This window comes from Microtus oregoni, unplaced genomic scaffold (assembly GCF_018167655.1).
Source record: "Microtus oregoni isolate MIOR12 unplaced genomic scaffold, Mior012 000048F_ref0000485, whole genome shotgun sequence".
Taxonomy (NCBI): domain Eukaryota; kingdom Metazoa; phylum Chordata; class Mammalia; order Rodentia; family Cricetidae; genus Microtus; species Microtus oregoni.
The window spans coordinates 9,655,785-9,683,180 of record NW_024543222.1 but is presented as its reverse complement, the minus strand read 5'-3'; the positions used below and the strand labels follow the sequence as shown (position 1 = coordinate 9,683,180).

Below are 27,396 nucleotides of genomic sequence, written 5' to 3'. Positions count from 1 at the left end.
CTGAGGAATGAAGCTGGGAAATGCGCAGAGTTTAAACCCCGAGGAGCCAACGGTGCTATAGCAAGGGGTTTAGATGTTGGTTCTGCAGATAAGCAGAATCTATATGATTTGCATTTAAGGATCTGAAGTCTGGAAAATTCCAAGATAAACACTTTAAAGGGACTGTCTGTCTGAAGTCCTTGATTTCTCATGTCACTGCGGTCTGGCAGAACAAGGGGCACAGCTTCTTTTTTTTTTTTGGTTTTTCGAGACAGGGTTTCTCTGTGGTTTTGGAGCCTGTCCTGGAACTAGCTCTTGTAGACCAGGCTGGTCTCGAACTCACAGAGATCCGCCTGCCTCTGCCTCCCGAGTGCTGGGATTAAAGGCGTGCGCCACCACCGCCCGGCGGGGCACAGCTTCTTTACCATGCATGGAGTCTAGGAAGAAGTTACCCTTCACACCAAGAACTTGCTTTTCAAACCTTTTCAAAGAGGTTGAATTCCCTGTCATTCCTGCAACCTGCTCCAAATTCAGGATCCACAAGATAAAGGGCCCACTCTGTCACAATCTGTGGTTCAGCAGGCTTGCGGTTAAAGGTGTCTTGTGTGTGTGTGTGTGTGCTTGCATGTGCACATTGCCTGTTGGCCATCTCTGTTTCCGTGGAGAGTGGATGGCAGATTGATTTTCAGAATTCACCACATTTACCAGCTGTGTCTTTTTTCTCACTTTAGTTTATTTTTTAAAAAAGAAAACAAACATCTTTTTCATATTACATACCAATCTCAGTTCCCACTCAATCCCCTCTTCCCATCCCCTCCACCTTACCCCTTCCCCACCCCCCACCCCTAGCCACTTCCCAGAGAGGGTAAGGCACATTGCTCAGAGGAATGACCAAGGCCCTCTCCACTATATCCAGGCTGAGCAAGGTATCCATCCAAAGAGAATGGGTTCCAAAAAGTTAGCACAAACACTAGGGATAAATCCTGGGGCCCCTCAGTCAGCCCCAGCTTCACAACTGTCACCCATATTTAGAGGGTCTAGCTTGGTCCTACCGGCTGTGGCTTGAGTGTGTTTATTCTGACAGAGTGTGAGCTGAATCACACGAGCAGAAGGCGCCACACCAGCAGAGATCCGAGCCCTTCGAGGATGGCCCAGATGGCTTCCATAAAGGCACTTGGCACCAAGTATGAGGACCCAAGTTTGATTCCTGGGACCTACAAGGTGGGAGGAGGCAACTGATTCCTGCTAAATTGTCCCATGACCTTGACATTTGCTCTACGTTAGGCCTGTGTACTGTACAAATGCGTGCCTGCGTGCACACACATCTGTATACTAAATGATTGTAACCAAAGAAAAGAACTCTTTCGTAATCAGACTAGATTCACTGAAGAGCAGAGCAGCTGAGGATGGGAAGTACAAATGGTCAGCTCTTGGTGATTGTTCAGGTCCTGCTTGGGCTAAGCCAGGATAGCTCCACAAAGATATCCCAGTGCTATCATTGCCTATCCCAGGTGTTCCTGTCATTGTTTCAAAAGGAAAGTGGCGCTGTGTTGAAATGGCCCGTATCTCCTGGTTCAATGAGACTTAGAAAAAAGGCTCACCAAGGAGGTTCTAATCTACATGCAGAAGAAAGGTGGGGCGGTGTAGCGTGGATTAGACTTGAAAGACAGAGAAGATAAAAGAAAATCCTTACTCCTAGACGTGGGTCGGAAAGCTATCCTGTTACAGGCAGATGCTGCCCCTCCCTGGGTGAAGTTGCCTTGATTAATTTCCTGAATGTCGGTAAAGGAAGCCAGGAATTGTGGGGTACCCCTGTAATCCCACCACTTCAGGGGTACAGAGGCAGAATTACTGCAAACTCTACACACTGAGTTCCAAGCCAGTCAGACAAGGCAAGATCTCAAGGGGGGAAAAAAAAGTCAGTAAAGGGCATTACTGGAAGTAGCTAGCACAAACCTCCCCCTTCCCCGCCCCACCCCCACCCCATTCAACATATTTGCCTTATTTGCTAACTTGTTTTGGGAGTGGGCAGAGGCAGGAGGATCACAAATTCAGACCCTGTCTTGTGTTAGGGACTGGGCTCAAAGGCTAACCTGGATTAACTAGATCTTGCCTCAAAATAAAATTTAAAAAGGGGGGAGGAGAGGGGTTGTGGCTCAAGCTCAGTGATAGAGCACGTGCCTGGAATGCCTGAGGCCCTAGATCCAATCTCCAGCACTTCAGGAAGAGAGAAGAAAGAGTTGATTTGCAGCTACCACAGGGTGGCCTTCCTTCTCATTCGCGCATTACTCAGATTGTCCTGGCTTCCTAGAATTCTTAATGCAATTCCAGAAATTTTTATTAGCAGCCATCGCGGATGAATTGTCTTCCAAAGCGACTCTTGTGGCTTTCCACAACCGACCCAAACTACCTCTGGCCTCTCCCAAGTCCAACCCCACCTAGATCTCTGAGAGTAAATTTACATTCTTAAAACAATGCTTAGGTTTAAGTTCCCCTTTTCAAAACCTTCTACCTCCTCCTCTATGTTTTCAATTAAAGTCTAAACAGTGAAATCCGGGTAGAACGCCCCACACCAGGTTAATTCTGAGAGCCACTCTAGTTCACAAGGCAGCATGGTACCCTCAGCGACCCAGGAGTGGACAGTTGGCCCTCATTGCCCCCACAATGGTTTGTTTGCAGACCAGCAGCCCGGAACCCTCATTCCTTCTCTATTTGCCTTGAAAGAACATTCCTGAAGGTGGTCTAATAGGTACAATGTAAGCTGGAGCTCCCAGCTCACACACCCTGACTATTCTTCTCCACCCTTTTCAGGGATTGCTTGAATCTCTGACTTCCTTAAAGGGGAGATGCTTCCCCCCCACCCCCCAACCGCGATACAAGCCACCCTCTAGCCTTGAGCACAGCAGGATAAAGGGGAAAATCCCAAGCCCTGGGAAGATGTCTGGCACACTTTGGGCTCCCAACAAACATCTCTTGATGGTATCGAAAACAGTCAAGATATTCGACTTTATTCACCTAAGAGTACTGTTACCCACCACCCACCCTTTCTTCTTAAGGCCAGGGACTTTCCCCTTCATCCCCACCTGCCTCGGGCGAGAAAAGAAATTTCAAATTATCTTTATTTTGATTAAAATTGGCTTTGATATTTAAGAAACAAGATTTCCTTTCTAATCCTGTAAGAAATGAGAACTTCCCAAATTTCTCTCCCTCAGCCCTATTCAGCACTGAATTTCAGCTTTCTTGAAAAGAACTGACCGGGATCTTGTTTTCCCAAATAAAACTTTGTATCTTCTCTGAGGGGTTAGATCGCCACCGGAGTTCCCATTCAAGACAAATGTTTCTTGTGAAATGAGGTGTCAGGCCAAACTGTCTACAGGCAGAACAGTACAAAGATACTGAGCAGGAAAAGAAAGAAATCAACGCTTTGAACCCCCAATTAGACCTTAGTCTAGGGGTGACAAAGGCGCCTTAACCGCCCCTGTGTTCTCTAAGCTGTTGATTCAGGGGCTTTTTGAGAACAAAACGCCTCCTTTCATGGACCTGGCCGTCAATCACCCTTCACTTACTGAAGAGTGTGTGTCCGGTTTGTTTATCTGAGTAAGATCTCTGTCGCGCTCAGCCAGTCACCTCACTCAGTCACCGACCGGAGCACGTTTCCTTAAATTAGAGATCCGTGGACGCTACAGGCGAACTACATTACCCAGCGGGCCTCGCGTCCTTCGCAGGAAGGACGTCTGCGCACTAAGATACTCAGTTCCAAGTTTGGAGCTTTTAGCTGCCAGCCCTGGCCCATCATGTAGCTGCAGCACAGCCTTCCCTAACGTTGCAACTAGGGAAAAAATCACTTTCCAGACTGTTTTGCAAGGTGTGCAATTCCATCTTGACTCCCTGAAAGTCCATCTGCTGCATCGGTCAAGAGAAACTCCACTTGCATGAAGATTGCACGCCTGCAGCTTGCATCTTTGTTGCAAAACTAGCTACAGAAGAGAAGCAAGGCAAAGTCTTTTGTGCTCCCCTCCCCCATCAAAGGAAAGGGGAAAATGTCTCAGTCGAAAGGTAAGAGCCTGTTTGCATTAGTTGCAAAAAAAATGCAAAGGCTTATGCATGCATTCATGAATGCATGGATGCAATTTTCGCCCGGCGATTGCATTTTTAAGTTTGAGGTTTTCCACAGCTCAGTTGCATTTCCTGTTTAGTGTGTGTCTTTTTTTGCAGACACAGAGAGTTCCTGTAAGGCAGGGCTTGCAGTTCAGCTGTGCGTTGACATTATTTGCATTCTTCTGCTAGGATTACTGAGCCTTTTTGCCTTTTGCACAGTCAGGAGAGAGATAGCAGGTTGGTAGCGTCTAAATGTGCAATGCTTTATATAATAGTACATTTCTTTAGTATGCACGCACATTCTAAGTAATTTTGTGTGCAACAGGAATCCAAACTTTCAAAAAGTCTCGAGGTGAAGATGAAAGGTAAAACTCGACTTAAACTACTAAGAAATTAACGTGAGCTTGTATTCTTTGGGGGAATGAGCCACTGTGGTGCCAGATTTCAGCTAAATTTGTATTAATTTCGCTTTGGACAATAGGCAACTTTTGATTTTGAAGAGACGTAAAGGTGAAGTTTCGAGAGCAGTGTAATATTAAAAAAAAAAATAAGTAAAGCAGCCAAGCCTTGCTCTCCCGAGGTTTTTTACACTTTTACCAGTCACTTGCAGTGGTGAAAACCTAAATCTGTTTGGCCATTTGGAGATGCTTTGCACCTGAGGGAGGGAGGGTTTTAGGGGGTAGCCGTATTTCTAAGCCTTGCATCAACATGAGCCGACCTTTACCTTCTCACTGACAACTGCAACGGATTCCTCTAAGTGTGTAGCTGCAGAGCTTAATAGGTCAGAAGTTCAGGGCTGTGGCTGCCTTTTTTTCTTTTTCAAATTTACTTAATTAAAAAAGAATTTGTAAGGTTGTCTTTTGCAGATTTACTGATGATGTTCTGTGGAGGAAATTTTTAAAAAAAGTCCTGGCTTGGCGTCAGAGCTGAAGGGGTGCTTAGGTGTCTGTGAGACCTTTAATGACCTGTTTTGGGAGCAATCTTCCTGACCATAGAGAAATCAGATGGCATCGGAAAACACCCCAAAATGAAGAGGTGTGCTAGCTGCTGGGGAGCTAGACTTGCTGGAGATACTTATTAAAGTATCCAATAAGCTTTTTGCCACACTTTTTTTCTGGAGCTGTAATATGATTTAATTCTACCTGATGAACATGCGTGTCTGGTCCCAAGAAGAAAGAGGTGTTCTTCAGAGTTTAAAGTAAGATTGCTTATGGTTGCTGTTGGTTGTTATTTTGTGTTTAATGTTAGGGGAGGATGAAGTGTTTGAACTATTTCAGAAGTGTGTCTATGAACCTAGAAATGGGTATTTTTAAAGGTGTGGATATTCCTTAACCAGGGAAACCTTAAAATTTTGTTATTAATTGAACAGAGAAAGAAGTTTACAAGAGTCAGTCATGCTCTAACATACTAAGGAGATGGCTTCTAGTTACTTTATATTTGGTAAACATACACTCACTCATTCAGTTCAGCTTAAAATACGTATGTATGATATACATGCTTATGTCTGCATACACACATGCATGTATATACATGCACATGCCGATTTGCATGTATGTATATGGGCATAGAGTTTTGGGATACACGAGAATACTTAAAATGAAGTCTTTTTCTTCAATAATTACCATTTGGTTTGGGATAGCAAGGATGTGAGGACATTTTCGTGGCACACGATAGCAGCATAGATGGGGCCAGTGAGATGACTCGGTGGGCGCAGGTGCCTGCCGCCCAGCCTGGCTACCTTCATTCCACCCTCCAAACCCAATGGTGGAAGGAACTGCCTCCCAGTTGTCTTCTGACGTGCCCACGTGCACCATGCACAGCCCATACACACTCTCTCAGAAGAAATAAACGAAGATGTAATAAAAAGTTCAAAAGCCTGGCTATTGAGGAGAAACGGGGCTCCCAGAGTTTAGAGGCTATAATGATTCTTTCGCTTGCTGAGCTGTCAGGAAGTTGTGCCTGAAGTTGAGACGTACTGCAATCCTCCCCTCTTGCCTTGGATCTTGGGTTCTAAATTAACTTCTTCTCTGCACAATTTTTGGTCTTTCTCGGCAGGTCATTTTTTTTTTAACCTTGGGAGGTAACAGGGGTCCTTGTGTGGCACTTTCCTCTTGATCATAGATCTGGGATTGGTTGTCTTTCGAGTCAGTTTCCATTTATGCAGATGAATGCTCTCCACCGAATCCTGCTTGCAAACTATATCTGGTATGAACATGAGGTTTTTGTCCAAAAGGAAAATTATTGGTGGAAAGATGTGGGCAATCATTTTAGAAATGGCTAAGGAGTCTTGGCCTGCACTTTTTATGTGGACTTGGCCTAGCACAGCCAGGCTCTCCGAAATGGCCAAAAGCACTCTTTTTTTTTTCTTCTTCTTCTTCTTCTTGGTTTCAGACTTCTTTCTAATACTTTAGCCAAATGAAATGGGAGGAAAAGTGAGAGGTGGGTACAATCTCACAGTATTGAAGAATTTAACAACATGTTCAATTCCCGAACCTTTATGAACTTTTTAGATCACTATAATTCAGTTTTACAGACCTCTAATTTAAGGCATAGCAGAGGCAAAGAATTACAGACTGCCCAGGAGCTGGAAGGACTGGGCGCCTTCTCCCTAGCCTTCCCAACAGTGAGATTCCGAGAAAGAATTTTCTTCAAAAGAGATTCTGTTTTCCACAGTTGTGAGTTTAGGTGGTGTTTCTCAGCTTGTTTGTCTTAGCCGTCTGGGGTTGAGCTGACATTTTTCAAATATTAAAGCAGCAGTGTGCCTTTTGAGGAAATCTGAAATGTAAGTTAACAGGAAGGGTACCAGAGAGTGCAGGAATTCCTGCACATTACAGGAAGGCAAGTCACAGGAAAAATGTGTCATCTACACTACCCGGGCGAGAAAGCTATTGTCATCAGGCAGAATGGCCTTCTGAGGGAGGGAGGGAGGGAGGGAAGGAGAGAGGGAGGGAGGGGGGAGGGAGGGAGGGAGCTCTAGCATCTCCTGGCTTACCTGAAAATCCGTATTTGACCCTTTTAGGAGCCAGTCTTCCTCACTTCTCTTCCTATTCACCTTGAAAAAACAATATGAGCTTATTTTAGTGGGATGCAGTCATAAGTAAGTCATGTAAGAAATGCTTACAAGGCACACTTCGGAAGGGAGTAGGGATGGAGCCGCGAAGTTTTCAGCCCCACTGAGTTAATCTCTGTTTCTGTAATTTACCTCATCCCAGGGCACCAGATATGTAAATTTCTCATTCAGCGCACACAGGCCTTTGTTGGTATCAGCCGCGCTTGCCATGCTGAACCTGTAACCTGAGCCAGTGTGTTTTATAACTTTGTCATTCTCAGGACACCCAGTCAGAATAGGCACCTTGGGCCTCCCGCTGTCTTTGTGTGGATCTCGCCTCCGGTTCTTTCTAACACGATACATGTTAGCTAAATGGTGTGTGTGTGTGTGTGTGTGTGTGTTAGTAATGCAGCTCCTCCCAGGTACAAGGATTGGGATTCTCATTCTTTTGTTTTCACAGATTAATACCATCTTTAAACAATCTCCCCCATCTGTTAAAATCTAAAAAATCTGCAAGGAGTATTATTAAAACTTTAAAATGTACATAAATAGTACTTCTTTATTATAGGAATATTCAGTAGAAAAAGAAAACAAAAATGACTAGTTACTGCAGAATATGTTGTGATAGATACTCTTTCAATGGTACACATATTATATATATGTATACATATATATGTGCACACACATGCACACACACATATACATATATAACATATATATAATATGTGTACTGCTAGTGTACATTTGGCTTCTTTTTATTTTGCTTACCAATATGCTATGAACTGTGTCTGAGTCAATGTATTTCTACATTTGCAATATCCAATTCCTTTATATTTGCTTAAATAGAGTTTCAATGCCTGCTTACTTCAGAATCATGCATATTGCTCCATGTTCCCAGGCATACAATCCAAGAGACTAAATTCCAGGAAGTCAACTGCAGAGTGTGAATGTCTATGTCTCCCTTATCCCCCAATATTTTCTTTACATTTAGAAAACTAGGCTATTATTATTATTATTATTATTATTAAATAAATGGTCACTATTCATTGAAAATGTTAAACCAAAGAGAAAGTTATGATAAGAATATATAACTTGAGCCAGCTGCATGGCTTCATTCTTGGAAGTAGGGAGGCAGAAGCAGATGGATCTCTTTTATTTCAAGAACGTCCTGGTCAATACAATGAGTTCTAGGCCAGCTAGGACTGCATAGAACGGCTCTGTCTCACTCAAAAATTATACACACACACACACACACACACACACACACACTTCACCTTAAACTACCCAGAGATAATTACTGTGCACTTGTGATGACTGTCTTTGTATACATAGCCTTAAATGTGTTATTTTACTGTATGGAATATTCTCCTTAAACTCTCCCATGCGTCTTGGCTGTCTTCCCACGTTAGCACACACACAGTAGCCTCATTCTTTGTTACGGTTTTATATTTTAACTTGTAAGAACACAGCCGTGGACTCAGTCTTTCATGGATTTTCACATAGTTTTATGTGCAGTTATAAACAACATTGCAAGGAATCCCTTGTACATAGATTATCCACATTAACCCAATTCTTTCTTTTCTTCTCCTTTCTTCCTTCCTTCCTTCCTTCCTTCTTTCCTTCTTTCTTTCTTTCTTTCTTTCTTTCTTTCTTTCTTTTTTAAAACAACTTTGCTTTAAAAATATTCCCATACAATATATTTTGATCATATTCTTTTCCCTCCCGGAACTCCTTCCAGGTCCTCCTCACCTCCCTACCCAACCAAATTTATGCTTCTTCTCTCTCTAAAATCAATAATAGAAACAAAACAAAGTCAACACAGACAAACTGCAAAATAAAACAAAAATACCAAAACAACAACAACAACAAAAACGTTTGTATACACACACACACACACACACACACACAAACAAACAATATGGTATTCATTTTGTGCTAGTCAATTACTTTTGGGCATGGGACCTCTCCTACTAGGTGGTTGATATACCCACATGTCTAGTTATTTCTTTAGGATTATTCCTAGTATTAGAAGTCCTGGGTCAAAGGGTATGGATATGTGGCTAAGATATTCTATAGAGAATCTAAACTCTCTCAATTCTCCAATGATAATTGAGAGTTTCTGGCCTCTTCTTTTCAAGAATTATGGTAAATATTGCCAAATATGTAACTCTCCAGAAAGATCATACTTTTCCTCCTCTTAAGTTTAGTTTGAAAAGGAAAACCTTTGCCTATTTGATAAAAGATATTTATATTTGATTCCTATATGTTTAAATAAGTTGGAAATGTTCATTTCTCTTGACATCCCTGTTTCATGTGTTTTCTTCTCCCTCATAAAATGTATCTTTAAAATCTTCACGTAAAGATAAAATTATTTTGTTCAAGTTAGGCCAGGAAATCTGAAGACTGTAGAGGTTAGGTAATTAAGGGTTGGGAGTTGGGTTCTATGCATCTAAATGGTTTTATCCCTTGATGAGTTCTAATTTTATTTTGACCAAAATGTCTTCTGTACATTTCCCATATTTTATAATGTAAACTCATTTTGTTTACATGGTCTATAGCTGTCCAGACTCACATAGAAATAATGAGAAAATTATAATGCTCTGCTTTGAATTCCAGACTGGGAATGACCTGTTTCTGGGTGTGTCTGGAGTTTTAATTACCTCTACAAGGAAAATTAGTTTTTCTTTAGTTTTGTAAGTAATTTTTGCGTAGCACCTGGCTGTTTTGTGGACATTGATATAAAATAATGAATTGTTGAAGTTTTAATTACAGGGCTAATCCCAAGGAACAGTTGATTTAAATTTACTTTGTTAAAACAATTAAGACTGCAGTTAATTTTGTTGACCGCCCAAGTTATGTGTCGGGCAGGTGTGATGTAGTGTTAGCTTAGCTTACCCTTTGCAACCCTGCCTACTTCTGTGTTCTGGAACTTCCTGATGAGCTTTAGGAATAAGAAAGGTGTTTCCAGCACAGGCTTGTCTCTGCAAATGAGCAGACTGAGGCCTTAGGATCAATGCATTGCTGCAGACACCACAGCCACAGGTAAAAGCGACTCTCTTGATTCTTCTCCCAAAGTTCTTCCCACTGATCTGTACACACCAGCACTGATAATCCATGTTTATACTCCTCTCCCTTCCCTCAGAATTCAGTGTATTTGACATTTTTCATTTTGTTTGCTTTGTACAGGGGAGCAGGCTGAGTGTGTGTGGGGGGGGAGTTGTGAGGCGGATGATACAATCATTAGCACTTATTTTTCTTTGCCCAAGAAATGGTGATCCATGAATCATGGTGGCAGGATTTCTTTCCAATCCTCTGCCAAAAGATATTTTGCAAATGCTGTCCGTCTGATTGCCAGTTGCCTGCAGAGTACTGCTATGAGCTGTAAGCTCTGTAATTACCGTTTGCCTTTTATGGACCATCTCCTTTGAAAGATCTTGCTGGGCAGATAAACTTCACATGTCTTCGCTTCTGTAAATCCTTCACCGTTCTGTCGTGTTTATCAATAATTGATAATCGGCGTAATTAAATATATTCGGACATTATTTTTCATCAGTAAGGATAGTTGTCATTATTCCCCTAAAAATTTTGAGGCAATTGAACTCTAAATACTGTTGCTTTTACTTTTCCTTGTTTGCATTCAACGTCTCATTATCTCTTTGCTTGATCATTTGGAAGTTGCAAAAAATAGCACAGAAGCAGTGACTGAAGAAGTGTCCTTTCTCCTACATCGCCTTCTAAAGAGACTTAAAGGTGCCCAGTGGCCCTTTACTACCCTTTTGTTTTAATAATATGCAGTGGGGCTGGGGAGGTGGCTCCGTAGTGAAGAGTGCTTATTCTGCAATCATGAGGACTTAACTTCAAATCTCCAGCACCCACAGGATTAGATGTGCCCTCGTTCCTAGTATTGGTGGGTGGAGACAGGTGAATTCCAGAGCTCCATGGCCAGCGAGCAGAGCTAAAATGGCTGCCTCCTGGTCCAGCGAGAGACCTTGTCTCAAGGTAATAAATACGGTAAAGAGCAATGATACGCCTACCTGCCCATATCCTTGCTCTTCTACTCTGGTGCATGCTTAGGTGTGGCTACCTGCACACTTTACAGATGTTTCTCACACGTGTATCATGCACACACATACAACACATGCATGTGCAAGCAACACAAACAAATCAGAAGGGAAAATAATATGCTGGGGATGTTGCTCAGTGTAGAGGAGGTGCTTAGTATGTGACCCCAGGGTGAGCGGCTCGGAGGAGCACAGTTGGTAGGGCGGAAGAGAAGGTCTCCATGTCCCTTGTTGCTTTCGGTTTCTAAGTCTGTGGAGTCTTCGGAGGGTTATTAGAGGCAATTGAGAAAATGTTAACAGTGGGGCTGCCCTCTAATAAAGTAGATCTGGCAGCAAAACCACCCAGTACTGTGTGTGATTCCTCACTTCCTCCTTGACTACCTCTGCTGCCATTGGCCACCGCTGCCTGCCTGGGTTTTTTTTTTCCTCAGACGACCGTCTCTCCCTAAACTTGTCTAGGTAGTTGGATGTGTAGACAGCAAGTCCACTCTTTGCATTTTGAAGAGGAGACTCGGGGAAGTCGGTCACAATTTCTTGTTACTCCGTTGACTATGCTCTGAGTCGGGTATGAAATAGGCGTTTGTGAGGTCCCCTGCCATTTATTTTGCTTTCTAGTGTGCACATCCTACCTTGGTCAGCCCTATGGGCTCAGTCTTAGATGTGAATCCCTCCATCACACCATCCCCAAACACTGTCACCATCACCCCCCCACCCTGCATCTCCACCCCCCTACCATTGTGGTCACTGTTTGCTATAGTTACTTTTCACGCATAAGTTTGTAAAAATATCACTTAAACCTTATGGGCGACTCCTAGTATCCTTAATTTACCAATGAGTAAATTAACTATCATGTGTTTTCCCAGGTGGACTGAAGGGACGTGGAGGAGGCAGGAGGCAAAACCAGGCCTGTTTCACCTCATTCCCCAGGCTTGTAACCAGCAGCCAGGAAACGAGAGCCCCTGTGCCAAATTCTATGAGCTAAACTAGATGTCCTGCTCATTTTTGGTGATGCCAAGGACCTAACCCAGGGTCCTATGCATGCCACACCTGCCCTGCGGAGCTATATCCCAAATTCCAACTTAAATTGTTTTTAGGTTGACACCCAATGTTTAGGGCATAGTACAATAATTCGATGAATATGTACAATGAGTGATAATCAAATTCAGGTCATTGTCCTTTCTCTCCATTTCTGTGTACGAAGGACCTTCCTCTGCTAGTCTAGTTATTTTGAAATGTGTAACACATTTCTTTGAACTGTAATTACCTTACCTTGGGCTGGAACAATGCAAGCAATGCTTCCTGGACTGGAGAGGAAGCTCACTTGGAAGAGTGGTTGCGTAGCATGCACGAAGTCCTGAGTTCGATCCCTAGTACTGCGTAAAGTGGGACCGGTGGAAACACCTGTAATTCTTACGTTTAGGAGGTTGAGGCAGGTGGATCAGAAGGTCAAGGTCACTCTCAGTTTCGTAGCAACTTTGAGACTAGCCCCTGGCTATAGGAAACTGCTTTTCCAAAATAAATAAATAGATAAATAATAAACCAATATAATTAAGGAGGAGAAGAGATAATTGTTTGAATTTTACTATATTTTGGGTTTTATTACCAGTTTTCAACAATTGCAAGTCACCAGAAAATGATATTTCATTCCATGTGAAAGACAGGTAACATTCAAATTCAGTGTCCACAAGTAAAGTTATATTGTAACACAGCTGTGGTTGCTTTGTTTCTGCGGTTGGTGTTTGCTCTGCAATATTGGGACTGTGTAGTTCTAACAGAGATTCCGTGTCCCACAAAGTAGAAAATATTTACCGTTTGTCCTTTTCCACAGAAAGTTTACTCTGACTTGAGTCAGCTGAGGAGTGGGGTCAGTGGGGTCTTGTTATGAGAGGACTTGAGTCAGCTGAGGAGTGGGGTCAGTGGGGTCTTGTTATGAGAGGGCTGTAGCACGATTAATAGAAACCCAGAGACAGGTATTGGGGTTCAACCTGAAGGTCAGAAGAGCAAAACAGCCAGCCACTGACTCTTACCTCTACCTCAGTCTGAAATGGCCATCCTGCCTCCAGGAATCTTAGAATGAGACTGTGTCTGAGAGCTGTCTCCTCCCGTCTTATATTCCTCTCTAGGGCTGGGATTAAAGGCGTGCACCACTACTGCCGGTTTCTGTGGCAAACTAGTGTGACTAGGAAGAAAGGTGTGTGCCACCACTGTCTGGTCGGTAAGGCTGGTCAGTGTGACTGTTTTACTCTCTGAAACTCAGGCAAGCTTTATTTATAAAGATACAAATGAAATAGCACTCACAAGGCTCCCAGACTGCGTTCCTCTTTGACTCTAATGGGACCTTATTAACCTGGATCACCACTGGTCTGCGTTCCTCTGGCCACCTCTTAGGCCCAGGCCACAGGGAATGTCTGAGTAACATTTTTCCTAGCTGTGAGAATTTAGCTCATTGCCCGGTTCTGTCCAAACCAGTCACTCCTCTCCTTTAGCCCACCGGGGCCCCTTTCCCCTTCCTTGCATGCTTCCTGTTGGCTTTACGTTTCTTTCCTCTCCTTGTCTCCATCCTCCCATTCTTGATCCCATGTGTTGTTTAGAAAGTCTATTTAAAGTCACCCACATGCTCTCACCACTGCCTGACTTTGGTGACTTTCATCATGACCTGGCCCAGAGGCTGTATCGATTCCTTTGTGTGGGGATGGAAGTCTTCTTCCATGCTAGAACATTTTTCATGCGACCCAGAGAGGTTTCTGGTTCTCCTGAAAACGCTGGGATGTTTTCTCATGTTTTTTCCTTAAACCCCCCAGTGGCTTGTTTAACAGCATCTTCTTGGTTGTCTTGTGACTGTCCCTTGCTTACCGAGTTACTCGAGTCATATGTACTATGCATACAGAAGGACAGTTGTCATAAAGGTTCCAAAAGTCAAGGAAGATGAAAGACACAGGAGGGCAGAGGCGTTTGGGATCAGGTCAGGTTTGTTAACCTAGGGTTGATTACGAGATACACAGCAAAGATGCTAGTTCCAGGAGCCCATAAGGGGGCGCTGTTGGGAGTTCTTTTTTGTTTCAGACACTGGACTTCATGATGCCTGTGAATTACATCAACTCTTCCTCTTGCTCAGTGAGGTGATACCCCATTTTGTAGATGGGCAAACGGAGGCCACAGAGATTAAGAACTTAGATGTCAGGCTGACAGTGGCAGAGCAGGGGTTTTAGTCAAAGTTAAACCTGAGTCTAGAACCTCAGCTCAAGTCTATTCCACTTGAGCTGCTCCTCCGAGATACATTTATAAAACCCTTTGCACGGAAGAAATGGCTGCAGATAGGAAAAACTGATCAGAGTCCATAGGAACTCAGAGAGATGTGGGCATGCCTGGGCCCAGCATGGTAGTTACGAGGGTGACCTGTGTCTAGCTTTTTATAAGTTCCTTTTGACGTGTCCCTTTAAGTGTGTGTTGCGCATAGGTTGCTGAGTCTGAGTCACTGTGACTCTTCAGGTTGCGTTCCAAGCACACATTTCCGTTTGCTTGAAGGAGGCCGAGTGCAGTGGTCTGGTAACAGATATTGATGTGCGTCTCCTGGAAGCTGATGCTCAAACATTGGTGACAAATGGTTCTGTTCACTGATTCGAGTCTGTACTACCGAGAAACTGATGGACTCAAGCCTTGTGTGTGCCCTTACATGTCTAAAAGATACCGCTTCGAACCAGAACACAGCCAAACCCTTTCTTCCTGGTTATTTCTATGTAAATATATCAAGTGCAATTTCCTTGAAATTATGCATGAACCCGTATCTCCACTGTTTTCCTCTTGTATGTATGAGATGACATTTGGATACTCAAGGAACTAGAAAGGACTTGGGAATGAATATTTATTTTTAATTCCCTTAAGAAGTTGGGAATGAATATTTATTTTTTGTTTCCGTCATTATTTGCAAAAAAAACAACCTCTCCCTATATAGCCTAAGCTAGTTTTAAACTAGCTATGTAGCCCAGGCTAGCATTGAACTCATGGTGATCCCTTGAGTGTCGGGATGGCAGATGTTGTTTTACTATGTCCAGATAAGAATTTCCTTTCAAACCAATGCCTTCTTTCTTGTCTTCTTGTCCTTTTTTCCAACCAAAGCAAAGCTTTCCCTTATCCTTTAAACTGTGGACACAAAAGAACTGGTCATTTATTCTCCTCCTTTCTTCTTTCCCCTCCAAGCACAAATGAGATGACAGAGGTTAGGAATAAGAGCAAGGATAGACTCTAAAGAGCCATTGGGAGTAGGTTCATAAAACCAGCGAATTTACAGAAACAGCTTTCCTGGAGGTATTTGAAAACGGTGCATTGAAGACTTCCTTTTTTTTTTGTTTTTGCTCTTTTTTTTTTTTTTTTTTTTTTTTGAAACAGAGTTTCTCTGTGTAACAGCTCTGGCTGTCCTGGAACTTGCTTTTTAAACCAGGCTGTCCTGGAACTCACAGAGATCCACCTACCTCTGCCTCCTGATGCTGGGACTGAGGGTGTGTGCCACCACCTCCTGGTGTAGACTTTCTCTTTAATTTACCTTTCTATCTCTACTCCATACCCACTTTGCCGTTTGATAAACAAGACCAAACCCAGGTCAATCCCATAGACTCTGGACATCTAAAGAGGAGATTCAGGTAATGGATTTGTTTGGACCAATTCGATATACCAACTTTTGAAAAGTTGTTATGTTTAAGAGGTTGTGCTGTCAGGAGAGATGTGGGCAGCTGAGCGAGATGCTGGGGAGATGTGGGCAGCTGAGCGAGATGCTGGAGAGATGTGGGCAGCTGAGCCAGATGCTGCGGAGATGTGGGCAGCTGAGCGAGATGCTGGGGAGATGTGGGCAGCTGAGCGAGATGCTGGGGAGATGGCTCAGCAGTTCAGAGCCCTTGCTTCTCTTGTGGAGGACCTGGGTTCGGTTCCCAGCACACACGTGGTGGTTCATTATCTCTAGCTCCAGTTCTCTAGCTCCAGTTCCAGTGTGTCTCATACTGTGTCCTGGCTGTGTACATGCAGGCAAGAATAAACAACCAAACAACCAAACAAATCTTTAAAGAAAATACTGTACAGGGTGCACATAGAGTAAATATACTTGACTCCATTCTTATTACTTCGCTAGGAAACCTTGCAAAAACTTATTTAAACCCCCTAGCTTGAGAGTTCACCCCTTCTCAGGGGAGAGACCTACACGAAGTCATGGTGCATTGGGACGACTGAACAAGGTTCTGCATATCATACGCTCTGTGCCATGCTCGGCACCCATTCGTTTCACGGGTGCTTCCTGAGTGCCGGTCTCTGTGTGAGGGGCTTTGCTGTCTGTCATCATCCCTCTATAATCAGGTTTGTTTCATTCGTCATTCTCGTGTAGGAGGAGATAACGATGTTTAGAGTTGGATTTGTCCAGAGCTGGGGAGCCTTGTGGATAGCAAGGAGACCAGGAAAGGCTTCATACCTGCATGTGGAAATATTCATGTGATCTTTGGGGTTAATGAGGCTTTGAGTCCCAGATCCGAAGTAGAGGTGGGAAGGAATCTTGACTTCTAATACCAGTGGCAGAGATCAAATGCTGGGCTACGCAGGGCGGTTCTTCAGAAGACTAAAAAGGCAAAAGGCAAAAGGAAAAAAGCACATGGCCAGGAAAATACTGGGTGAAAAACCTCACTTGTCTTGTTGAAGTACTTCCTTTTCATACCAAGAGAACCCCAGCACTGTTTGTAAGTGGAATGTAGCCTATATCATGCGTTTGAGCTGTGCTTTTGGATTGTGGAAACTCCAGGAAGTCTGGCGGTTAATAGTTAAACAAGTATATCATATCAACCAGGTTTATAGGCACACTGTAATTATATAAGCAAGCTGTTGGTCCAACAATCAATGTCTAGCTGGGTCAGGGAATATTTTCCAGAGCACGGTTGCAGTGTAATTTTCATTTTTTATAACCTACTCACATGCCAGCCTGCCCTTTCAATTTCTTTGTGCCTCGTTCTTTTTCTAGACTCATTTGAAAGAGGAGGAAAACCGTACAATATACTTCTGAATTCTCGCTTGAGAGTGGAGTTCTAGGAGATCTTTCGTTTTACTAAACTTATTCTCTCAAGACAGACGTATATACATGTACATAATTTATATCTTAAACTATATTTTCTGGAAATTATCTGTATACATATAATTGTTAAGTTATAATTGCATCTGTATAATTATAATTGTACTATTATATAGCTATACATTGCAATGGACAATATAAAATAATGCATAGCTTCTAAAAATACAGGTTGGAAAATAAATTATATTTTTTACAACTGATAAATTATTTTCTTTTGCTAGCTCAGTTTCAAACCTTAAGTGACCTTCTGCTCTGGGTTTCAAAATGGGCTTTTTCTCCAGGAACCCATACTTAGTCACTGCCTTTTTCTTCATTGGCTCCGTTCAATTAAAGTCAGACAGTAAGTAAGGGGGCTAAGATGAACCACTCCCATATAGAGTTGTACAAAGCACAGGGCCGGTTTGCCTCATCTTGCTGAGTAGTAACAGAGAAGGTAAACCCCAGCCAGGTACACAGGGCCTGCTGGCCACATTCTTTCTTTCAGGTGGCTTGCCAAGTGATCTCCCCGTGAAATTTTGTTCTTGAATGAGCTTCTATTTTTATAGGGAAAGTAGGGGAGGCTCCAGGTTAAATTTTGGCATGGAAGTGGTTTCAGAAAGAATCGAGAGATTTTTGATATATTTGAGTTAGAATGTTTTCCGATCCCAAATTTCAATGTGTGTTTTTTTTTTTTATGTGCATGCTTTGTGTGTGTGTGTGTGTGTGTGTGTGTGTGTGTGGTGTGTTCGTGTTTATTTGTGTGGAGGCTGTAGATCAACTTTGGATGTTGTTCTTCAAAAGTTATCTACCTTGGGGCTGGAGAGAAGGGCTCGTGGTTAAGAGCGCTTGTTGCTCTTGCAGAGAGCTCCAGTTCAAGTCACAGCACCCATGTTGGGTGGCTTACAGCCTGCCACTTCAGGGGATCTGAGGCCTCTGGCCTCCTTGAACACCTGCACTCCTGTGCATGCGCACTCATGCACTTGTACATGCAGGCATAGACACATGAGTAAAAATCAAAATAATTCTTTAAAAAAAACCCCTTAATTAGAAAGAAGTCTTCCACCTCATTTGTGAGAGAATGGCGTTAGCTGGCCTGGGTCTCACTGATCTGGCTCGGCTGGCTAGCCAAGCAGCTCCAGGGATCAGCTTGTCTCTGACTCACCAGGGCTGGTATTACAGGCATGAACCACCACAACAGGCTTTTTTTTTTTTTTTTTTTTTTATGTGGATTCTGGGGATTGAACCTTGGTCCTCAAGTTCGTGTGAAAAGTATTTTACCAACAGAACTGTCTTCTCAGCCTTCGAATTTTAGTCTTTTTGATATAGGAGTCTATCTGAGGACAAAGCATTTGGTCAGTATGGAAGGGGTGTGAAAATTGGAGAGCTATATCTTTCTCGGTTAGATACAATAAACAGTATTAACCAACTAACCTGATCCTATGCACCTTGTATACTGTTCAATGGATACGAAGGCAGAGTCGTTTCTGCCCTCTAGAAGTCTGTTGTCTAGTGATATATATTTGGATGCTGAGGCTGCTGGGATAAAGGACCACACAGAGGATGGGCTTGAATGCCAGATACTTAATGTGTCATAGATCTGGAAGTTAGGAGTTTGAAATCAAGCTGGCAGTAGGTTTTGCTTCTTCTGAGGACTAGGAAGGAGATCTGTGCCTCTCTCTTAGCTTCTGGTGGTTTATTGGCAAGCCTTTCTGTGTAGACAGACTCTCCACCTAGATCTTTGCCCTTCGAGTCAAACGGCAATCTCCCTTGTCTGTGTGTATTCAAAATGTCCCACAAGGAAGCTAGTCATGCTGGAGCAGGGGCCCACCCGATTCCAGGATGACATCATCTCAAGTAATTACATGCAACCACCCTGTTTTCCAGTTAGGTCACATTCTGAGGTGTCGGTAGTTAGGATTTCACCATATGAAATCTTGGGGGACAGAGCTCGGCCTGTGACTTGGGAAAACAAATGTCAACAAACATGTGCTCTGTGCTGTGCTAAGCAGGTCAGGTAGAGAATGGAATGCTTCAGGATGCTGATGAAATAAGGCTCATGGGGGGTCGGGAAGCCGGTCAGCAAGGGCGGATATTAACTTGGCAGTGTAGAATTTGAAGTGTGCTTCTCAGGAGAATGAGGAGATAAAACAAGCGTCTTCCTCTCTGGAGGTTGGATACTTCTAAACTGGGATGTGTTAAATTAGAAAGCAAATGGGCACACATGTGTGAGCGCACACGCTGTTGCAATTGATTCCCCAAACCGCGTCTTTATTGGTAGTGAGACCAATGAATCATTCTCAGTGGTTGCCACGGGCAACTTTGAGGTATAGAGACGCGGGGCAGGGTTTTCGGGTGGGGGCGAGGGCTCCCTTGCTATTGTAACACGTGGTCAAAGTCTCAGCGGAGTAAAGTTTAGGAAATGAGAGTAGGTCCAAGCATCTGCAGCCTAGAAACTTATTTTTAGAAAATGCCTGTAAGCCTTAATAAAAAAGGACTGCCCAAGTGTTACCAGGCTTTTGCAGTATTGATTAAGTTTTGTTTGTGGTGCTGGGGATAGAATCTGTGTGAACCTTGTGCATCTGAGGAAAGGATACAGCCGTTGAGTCGTGTCTCTGACCCTTGACTATTAACAAAAGGCCTTGTGAGTTGTGTGTCCATGCATTTAAACTGACAAGCAGCTTCATCACTGTAATGTGATCTGGATAATTAGAATAAGGTTATCCATTAGAATGCCAGGAGCCGCTTCAGCAGAGGAGACGGTGAAGGAAGAAATGGTTGGTTATGGTGTGTGTCGTGGTGAATGTCGGGGACAGTGGGAAGGGATTTCTCTGTTTTGGGATGAGTGTTCTTCATCCATCTACTGTCCCGTTGGCAGCTGATGGCAAGTATGGGCGCCAGATGGGTCACCTCGGGAATGTCGTAGGGATGTGAAGACAAAGGCTCATAAAGTCATCACATGTACTGTGGTCCGCTTAGGGGTGCTGTGGAATGAGGTCATCAGGGAGGAGAGCAGAGGTAGGACCAACAAGTGGTGTGAAAAACAGGCTGGAAGGAAGGAAAGAAGGAAGGAGGAAGCAAAGAGGAAGAAAGGAGGAAGGGAGGGAGCAAGCAATGAGTACACCTGATTAAACCTTTATTTCAATTAGTTGTAATGTGGAGTGTGAAGTGGTCTTGGGATAGGTGAACCAAATAACAAAAGAGCCTGGCAGAAAGTTAAGAATGAAGACAGTCAATGGAGAGGGGAGGCCAAATGAGCAGAAAAGTCAATTAAAGCATTGAGTGGAGTGAAAGAGTTTAAGGAATCAGGCTGGGGTAGGGTGTTGCCTGGAGAGATAGCTCCATGGCGAAGAGCACTGTCTGCTCCTCCAGAGGACCTGGGTTTGGTTTTGAGCCCCCACATGGTAGCTCTTAACTGTCTGTAACTCCACTCCAGGGGATCTGATGCCCTCTTCTGGCTGCCCTCATCAGGCCAGCACACGGTGTGCAAACTTACATACAGGCAAAACACCCATGCCCGCATAGTAATGATGATGAAAAAAGCAGGATGAGGAATCTAGCCTAGTACAAGCATTTATTCCTTATGAACCCTACATATGAAGAGTGAGCATCTTCTTCATCTGTCCTTTTCATCTTCAGAAGCAGGTTGATCATCTGGCTATTGTGTGAAGGTGTATTTAGAAGCCTTGAGAGGTAAATATAGGAGGACACACAGAAAAAGAGCAACACAGACCAGTTTGAGGCTTTTTTTTCCAAATGAGCCCAGACTTATCTTCCATGCTGAGTACCCGAGCACAGTTTTCTAAGTGAGATCCACAGAGTCGGCAGCGTTGTTAAGACCTTTGTCTTAAAAAGCAATGCCTGCCGGCTTTTCTCTCTCAGGTTAGGGAATGCCCAAGGTGCCGTGTGCAAAGCAACCACAAGTCCTGAAGGCCCGGCAAGTGTTGGTGGGAGGGTTTGTTCTAGAGATTCTATCAAGAACTGGACCGGGGGTTGCCGACCGGCTTAGGCACTGAATAGTTTCCAGCGCTTTCCGGAAGCGTTTCTGCGGTCAGCACCCTACTCTGTAATCCGGACTACTGAGCGAGTGCCTATGCCGTGCGAGGCTCTTTGGCAAGCACTTTATTTGGACTAAGCACTTAGAGCTCTGAGGTAGCTCCCATGCTCATAAAAGCCCAGGAAGCAGACGACGTTCCCATTTCATAAAGAAGGAAATTGGAAATCAACTGAATAGCTTGGTTCTCCACCGTGCAGTTAGTGGACACAGAGCTAGCGTCTGAATCTGGTTCATTTAAATCCCTCCTCGCCTTCCTCTTTTCTCTTTTTGATTAAACGTAGGACCTTCAGTGTTCTGGGCAAGCATTCTACTACAAAGCTAAATACCCAGCCCAAATCCACTTGAATTCAAAAGTTCATGCTTCTTTGTATGCCATTAGTCTGTTCAAATGGGGAAATAGAGTTCTGTTACAAGATGGTGAAGGATTTGCCTATCAGATGCCTATGTTATCACAGGGTGTGGAGGAGAGGAATTGGCATCAGTGGAATGGGGGCTCCTGCTGAGGGAGAGGGGGTGCTAACCTTTTTGGAGTATAACTAATGAATGTATGCGTTTGCGCATTTGTGGGTATTTTGTTTTAGCATCAAGTAAAAGAGTTTTCATTAGTGAGAATTTCATTGAGTCCAGTTGTAAGGGCTACCCCTGAACCTGGTAGTTATTAACTGACATGTTCTCTGACTCGCTCCCCCCACCCTGCCCTCCCTCCACCTTGCTAGTCCTCATTCTGCCCTTCTCTGAGATGATCTCTACCCTCTGCCTTCCTCTGAAGGCCCGAATTTTGCTCACTCTTCACTTGCATATGGGTGACGTCATAGTTTCTTTAAAAATGTTTATTATACTTACGTACTTACTTAATGCCATGGTAATAAATGTGTGGAAATCCCAGGAATTGAACTCAGACCTTCAGGCATGGCTGCATCTTGTCAGGGTTTCTGTCCTGCCCAGTTCCTGCCATCGTTAAGTATCAAAGAAATCACACAGAGGTCTACATTAGTTATAAACTGATTGGCCCATAAGCTCAAGCTTCTTATTAACTCTTATAACTTATATTAGCCCATTATTATCATCTATGCTAGCCACATGGCTCAGTACTTTATTCAGTGAGGCAGTCACATCTTACTTCTTCTGTGGCTGGGTCACAACTGCAGACTAGGGCTTCCTTCTTCCCAGAATTCTCCTGTTCTCACTGACCCACCTCTACTTTCTGTCTGGTTGTCCCACCTATACTTCCTGCCTGGCTACTGGCCAACCAGTGTTTATTTAAAGTATAATTGACAGAATATAGACCATTGTCCCACACCAGCGGCAGGTACTTTTACCTAGTAAATTCTTCTCACTGACCCAACTTTTAGTAGTTTTTGTATTTACCATTCTTGAGCAACTTATATAGTCTGTGCTCTGACATGGAATTCTGTATGATTCAAAACAAATCCTTTGATGAATGGCTGCTATCTGATTGACTAGGTCTAAATCAAATATTCGTCACTGTGCTCATCAATGATCACACACATCACTGTCCACTTAGGGGTGCTGTAGAACCAGATCATCTGGGATGCTGGGGGAGACAGGACAAGCAAATGGATTGACAGAATAAGCAGGAAGGAAATAAATGCATGAGATAAAAGAAAACAACCAGTATGCCTCATGAGACTTACATTTATTTAGTTTATTAAAATTGTTTTCAATTTATTTTATTTTATTTTATTAGTGTGAGTGCTTTGTGTGTGTGTGTGTGTGTGTGTGTGTGTGTACTCCATGTGTGTGCCTGGTACATGAAGGTGTCTGAAGAAAGCATTAGGTCCCCTGGAGTTAGAGTTATGGGTGGTTGTGAGTCAGCATGTGGGTGCTGAACTAAGGACTCCTGCAAGGGCAAGAAGTGACTTACCCTCTGAGCCATCTCTCTAGCCCCAAAGGTTAGACTCTATTAAGTGAATTGGTATCAGTGCTTTGACCTCTAGTGTTTTATATTTTTCTTTTATAAGGAGTTATTAGAATAAGAACTTACGTATGAAGTTGAAAGTGTCCATAATAGGACTTGACTACTGAGAAGATGTATTTCTTTAGATTGACTCATGTTCTCTGTGTGTAGAAGAGGCCATGGGTACAGACACAATCATTTATTCTGTTGCCAGTTGCCTTTAGAAGGAGGCCATTAAAGTCACGTGAAGAATATTAATAGGGCTGGGGAGATGGTTTGCCTTACAAAGGCCTGAGTTTGAACCCCAGAAATTAGGTAATAGAAACAGTCCTGGTAACACATGCTTGTAACCCCAGTGATAGGGAGGAGGTAGAGACAGGTCTATATCTAGGGCTTGCTGGCCAGATGTCATAGTCCACTTGCCAAGTTCTAGGCCGGTAAGAGATGCTGTTCCAAAAACCATTGATGATGGCACCTGAAGAATCACACCCAAGGTTCGTCAATGGCTTCCACGTGTTTACATAGACATGTGCACAAACCCACATGCACACACAGACCAAAATATTGTCTGATCAGTCAACTAAGGTCATGCCTTTGTTCAAAGAAAATAAAACAGAAAATCTCACTGGTGTTTTCTGATGCCAAAGTGTCAAGTGCAAGGCTGCCCAGTGATGTGACAACTGTCTAAATAGCCAACGCTAAGACATTGGAATCATATACATAGCGTATTAGAAACCAGGACACCTCATCTTAGAGACGAAGCCATTCTAACCCAGAAAAATGAAGTCGAAGTGCCGAGGAATTGGCGAGGCTTCAAAGGAAGGAAAACAGGTCTTCTAAAGTCCCCACCCGGATTTCTGGATCTCAGGAGCATCTTGATGCTGAATCAGACTTTGACTGATTGAGGAACCCTTTCTATACCTCCTGTAAAAGCAGAAGCTCACTCTCGGGGCTTAAAAGGAAGGGAGAGAGTGTCAAGCATAGTAGAAATCATGGTCTCTTGATTCAGTCGTCAGATAATTGAATGGGGCTATTCTCTCATTCTGTCATGCGTGTAGCCGCTCATCAATTCATTCATCTCCTGGGTATTTATTATCTGGTTCTCTGTGTGGTTCTTGGAAGGGTGCTGAGGAGTGTCTAGAAAAGAATCTCCCCCCCTCTATGTGTGTGTATACGAGTATGAGTGTGTGGGTGTACAGAGGCCAGAGGTCAAGACCAGGTGTATTCCTTTATCACTCCCCATCTTATTTCTTGAGACAGTCAAATTCACATTTCATAGGGCAAGAGATGTGTTTACCGACACCTGGGATTTAATGATAAACCCAAAGAATCGATTCACCCTACGGATCTTGCAAAGAGAACGGCAGAACAGGGAATTGGAAGAAGAGGTAGTGAGAGCAGACCCACTTGGTTCCTAGATAGAATGAAACAGCAATAGAGTCTATAAAACCCTAAGGTTCTTTGTGGTTGGAATGGAGGGGCCACCAGGCAAAGCAGTCAGAGACGAGCTAGGACTAGTGCTGAGCTACGCTGTGCAGTGAGACTGACAGGGGTTTCTTCCAGCAGCTTAGCGTAATTTAGTATTTTGGACTCAACTATTCTTTTATGTCCCTTAGCAACAGGGTTTTGTTAATATTCTGAGTTCAGTATGGAGCAGAATGCCAAACTGGCTCTGAAGAGCTTTCTGTTGACAAGTCCACAGCTAACTTTATCGGGAGATCAAGAAAGATATCAACCTTTTGAGGGGACCGAGTTTGTTCCGGCTGCTAGGTATTGGATGTGGCTTTCTTTAACAGCCCGTGTTTGATGACTCAGCTTATAATGACACTCTGCTGGCTTCTCACCAATTTTCACTTGCCCCTGTTGAACAGGGCATGCCTTGAGGTCTGATTATACGGCTTTCATTTATATGGGCATGTCTCCCACCCTCCTTTTTGTTTTTTGATGAACTAACTTGACATTTCTGCCTGCCAAGAGCCAGGGAGTTTGCTGGCTCTCGGTTGTGTACTTCCTCCATGAGGTCACATTGATCTTGCCTCATTTGAATGCTTGCCATTCTGGAAGTTTCGTGAAGCAGGAACTCAGTCAATGTGTTCTGGAGCTGGGGACCTTTTGGGCCTTTTGAAATCAAAAAGGAAGTTCTGGAAAGCCTTAGAGAAGTGCAGGAGGGACTTGGGGTGATAACGAAGTGCAAAACCAGATGTAAGGGTGATCTCTTTCAGATTTCATAATACTTCGAACATGACTGTTGTGTTACTGTTTTTCAACTTGAGATTTCCAAAGTCTGTATCCATAGTTTTGCTTAGTCCTTAGCAACAAACTTAGCAACCCAGAGAAAAACAAATTGACTAGTTGTCTGCATTTTTAAAATTCATTTTTAGATCCATTTAATCTCATGAGTGTTGGACTGCATGTGTGTGTACATGTATGTGACCTACATGTATGTGTACCACATTCCTGTTTGATGCCCACGGGACTCAGAAGAGGGTGTGGGAACTTTGTGAATGATTGTAAACCAGCATCTAGGTGCTGGGAATTGAACCTGAGTCCTCTGCAAGAATAAGTGCTCATAACTGGATATGTAATCTCATCTTCTAACGTCCTCAGACCTTGGTGTCCTCCTCTGTAACTGGAAGGTCTCTTTGGTTTTAAAGAAATGCTTAATGTGGGAGGAAACAGAGGAGAAGCTAAAACGTGCCAGGAACACACTGAAATTCCATGCAAATGCAGAAGCGCAGACTCAAGATGTTCGTGTGCTAGAGGGTGAGATTTGGTACCTGTCTCACCTCTCTTTCATTCCAGTTTGACTTGCTTCTCTTACTTTTGGTGAAGGTTGGAAGAAATGAGCTAATTAAATCATAGTCTACTGGTAACCTGAATTTATACATAACTGAATTTGACTGGCTTTCTTAAAACAGATAATCTATTATCTGTCTTCAATCTGCAGAGATAAAAGATAAACCTTGACGTTAATGAAAGAATGATGTCTGTAATATGACCATAAAGAATGTGTGTGTGTGTGCGCGCGCGTCCGTGTGTGCGTGTGTATGGGTGTGTGTGTGTGTGTGTGTGTGTGTGTGTGTGTGAAGTCTTCAAAAAAAACGGGCAGCATCCCTTGAGGAACTGGTTTCTCTCTGATGTTCTTAAAGGTTAAAGAATAATGCTCTGAAATGTATTTTGGTCTTTGGAATTGATTTAAAGGGAATAAAAGAGATAGATGCACTGGCAACAGCTTTAGATCCTTAGACAGCAAATGACTCTGTAAAAGAAGCGAACAGCTGTCAGCCTTCTCTGTCCTCTGCAGAGAATTAGCTTTGGAAAAACAATTGCAAATGAACACAGCTCATCTAGATTTCATCCTTTTTTCCTGGAGTTTCTGCTCTCATCCCTCCCCCTCAAGAGCAGGGTGATTTAATTCTATTTCTCTGGAGTACTCTGCTTTTCTTTCATGGATAGGCTTGGACTTAGGGTTGGGGGTTAGTATAATGGGTTAGCAGATAGAGTTAGGGTTAGTGCTTTAGCATTAGGGATTAGTGGATAGGGTTAGAGGCTTAGAGTTAGGGTTAGGGTTAGGGGTTAGTGTAATGGGTTAGCAGATAGGGTTAGGGTTAGGGGTTAGTGTAATGGGTTAGCAGATAGGGTTAGGGTTAGGGGTTAGTATAATGGGTTAGCAGATAGGGTTAGGGTTAGTGCTTTAGTGTTAGTGGTTAGTGGATAGGGTTAGGGTTAGAGGCTTAGGGTTAGGGGTTAGTATAATGGGTTAGCAGATATAGTTATGGTTCGTTCTTTAGCGTTGGTGGTTTAGGTTTAGGGGTTAATGTAATGCATTAGCAGATAATGTTAGAGTTAGAGTTATGTTAGGGTTAGTGGTTAGGGATTAGTGGATAGGGTTAGAAGGTTAAGGTTAGGGGTTAGCAAATAGGGTTATTATTAGAGTATTATGGTTGGATTAGTTTAAATTGGTTAGGATTAGAGGCTTAGGGTTAGTGGATAGTGTAATAGATTAGTAGAGAGGGTTAGAGTTAGGATTAGGGTTATGGTTAGGTTTAGAGTTAGGCTTAGGTGTTAGAGCTTATGTAAGGGTTATAGTTAGGTGTTTAAAAGATAGAGTTGGGTTATGGTTAGCATCAGTGTTAGTTTGACAGTTATGGTTCAGGA

At 43.3% G+C, this 27,396-nt stretch overlaps 1 protein-coding gene across 1 annotated transcript in view; it reads left to right on the top strand.

Moving 5' to 3' along the window:
• Window positions 1–3,751: 3,751 nt before the first annotated feature.
• The window catches only part of Map2k6 (mitogen-activated protein kinase kinase 6), a 126,542-nt gene continuing 102,897 nt past the window's right edge, over window positions 3,752–27,396 (top strand). Inside the window, exon 1 of the mRNA XM_041636153.1 lies at window positions 3,752–4,035. Coding sequence (XP_041492087.1) covers window positions 4,020–4,035 — 16 coding nt within the window. The 5' untranslated portion in view covers window positions 3,752–4,019. The remainder of the gene's footprint in view (window positions 4,036–27,396) is intronic.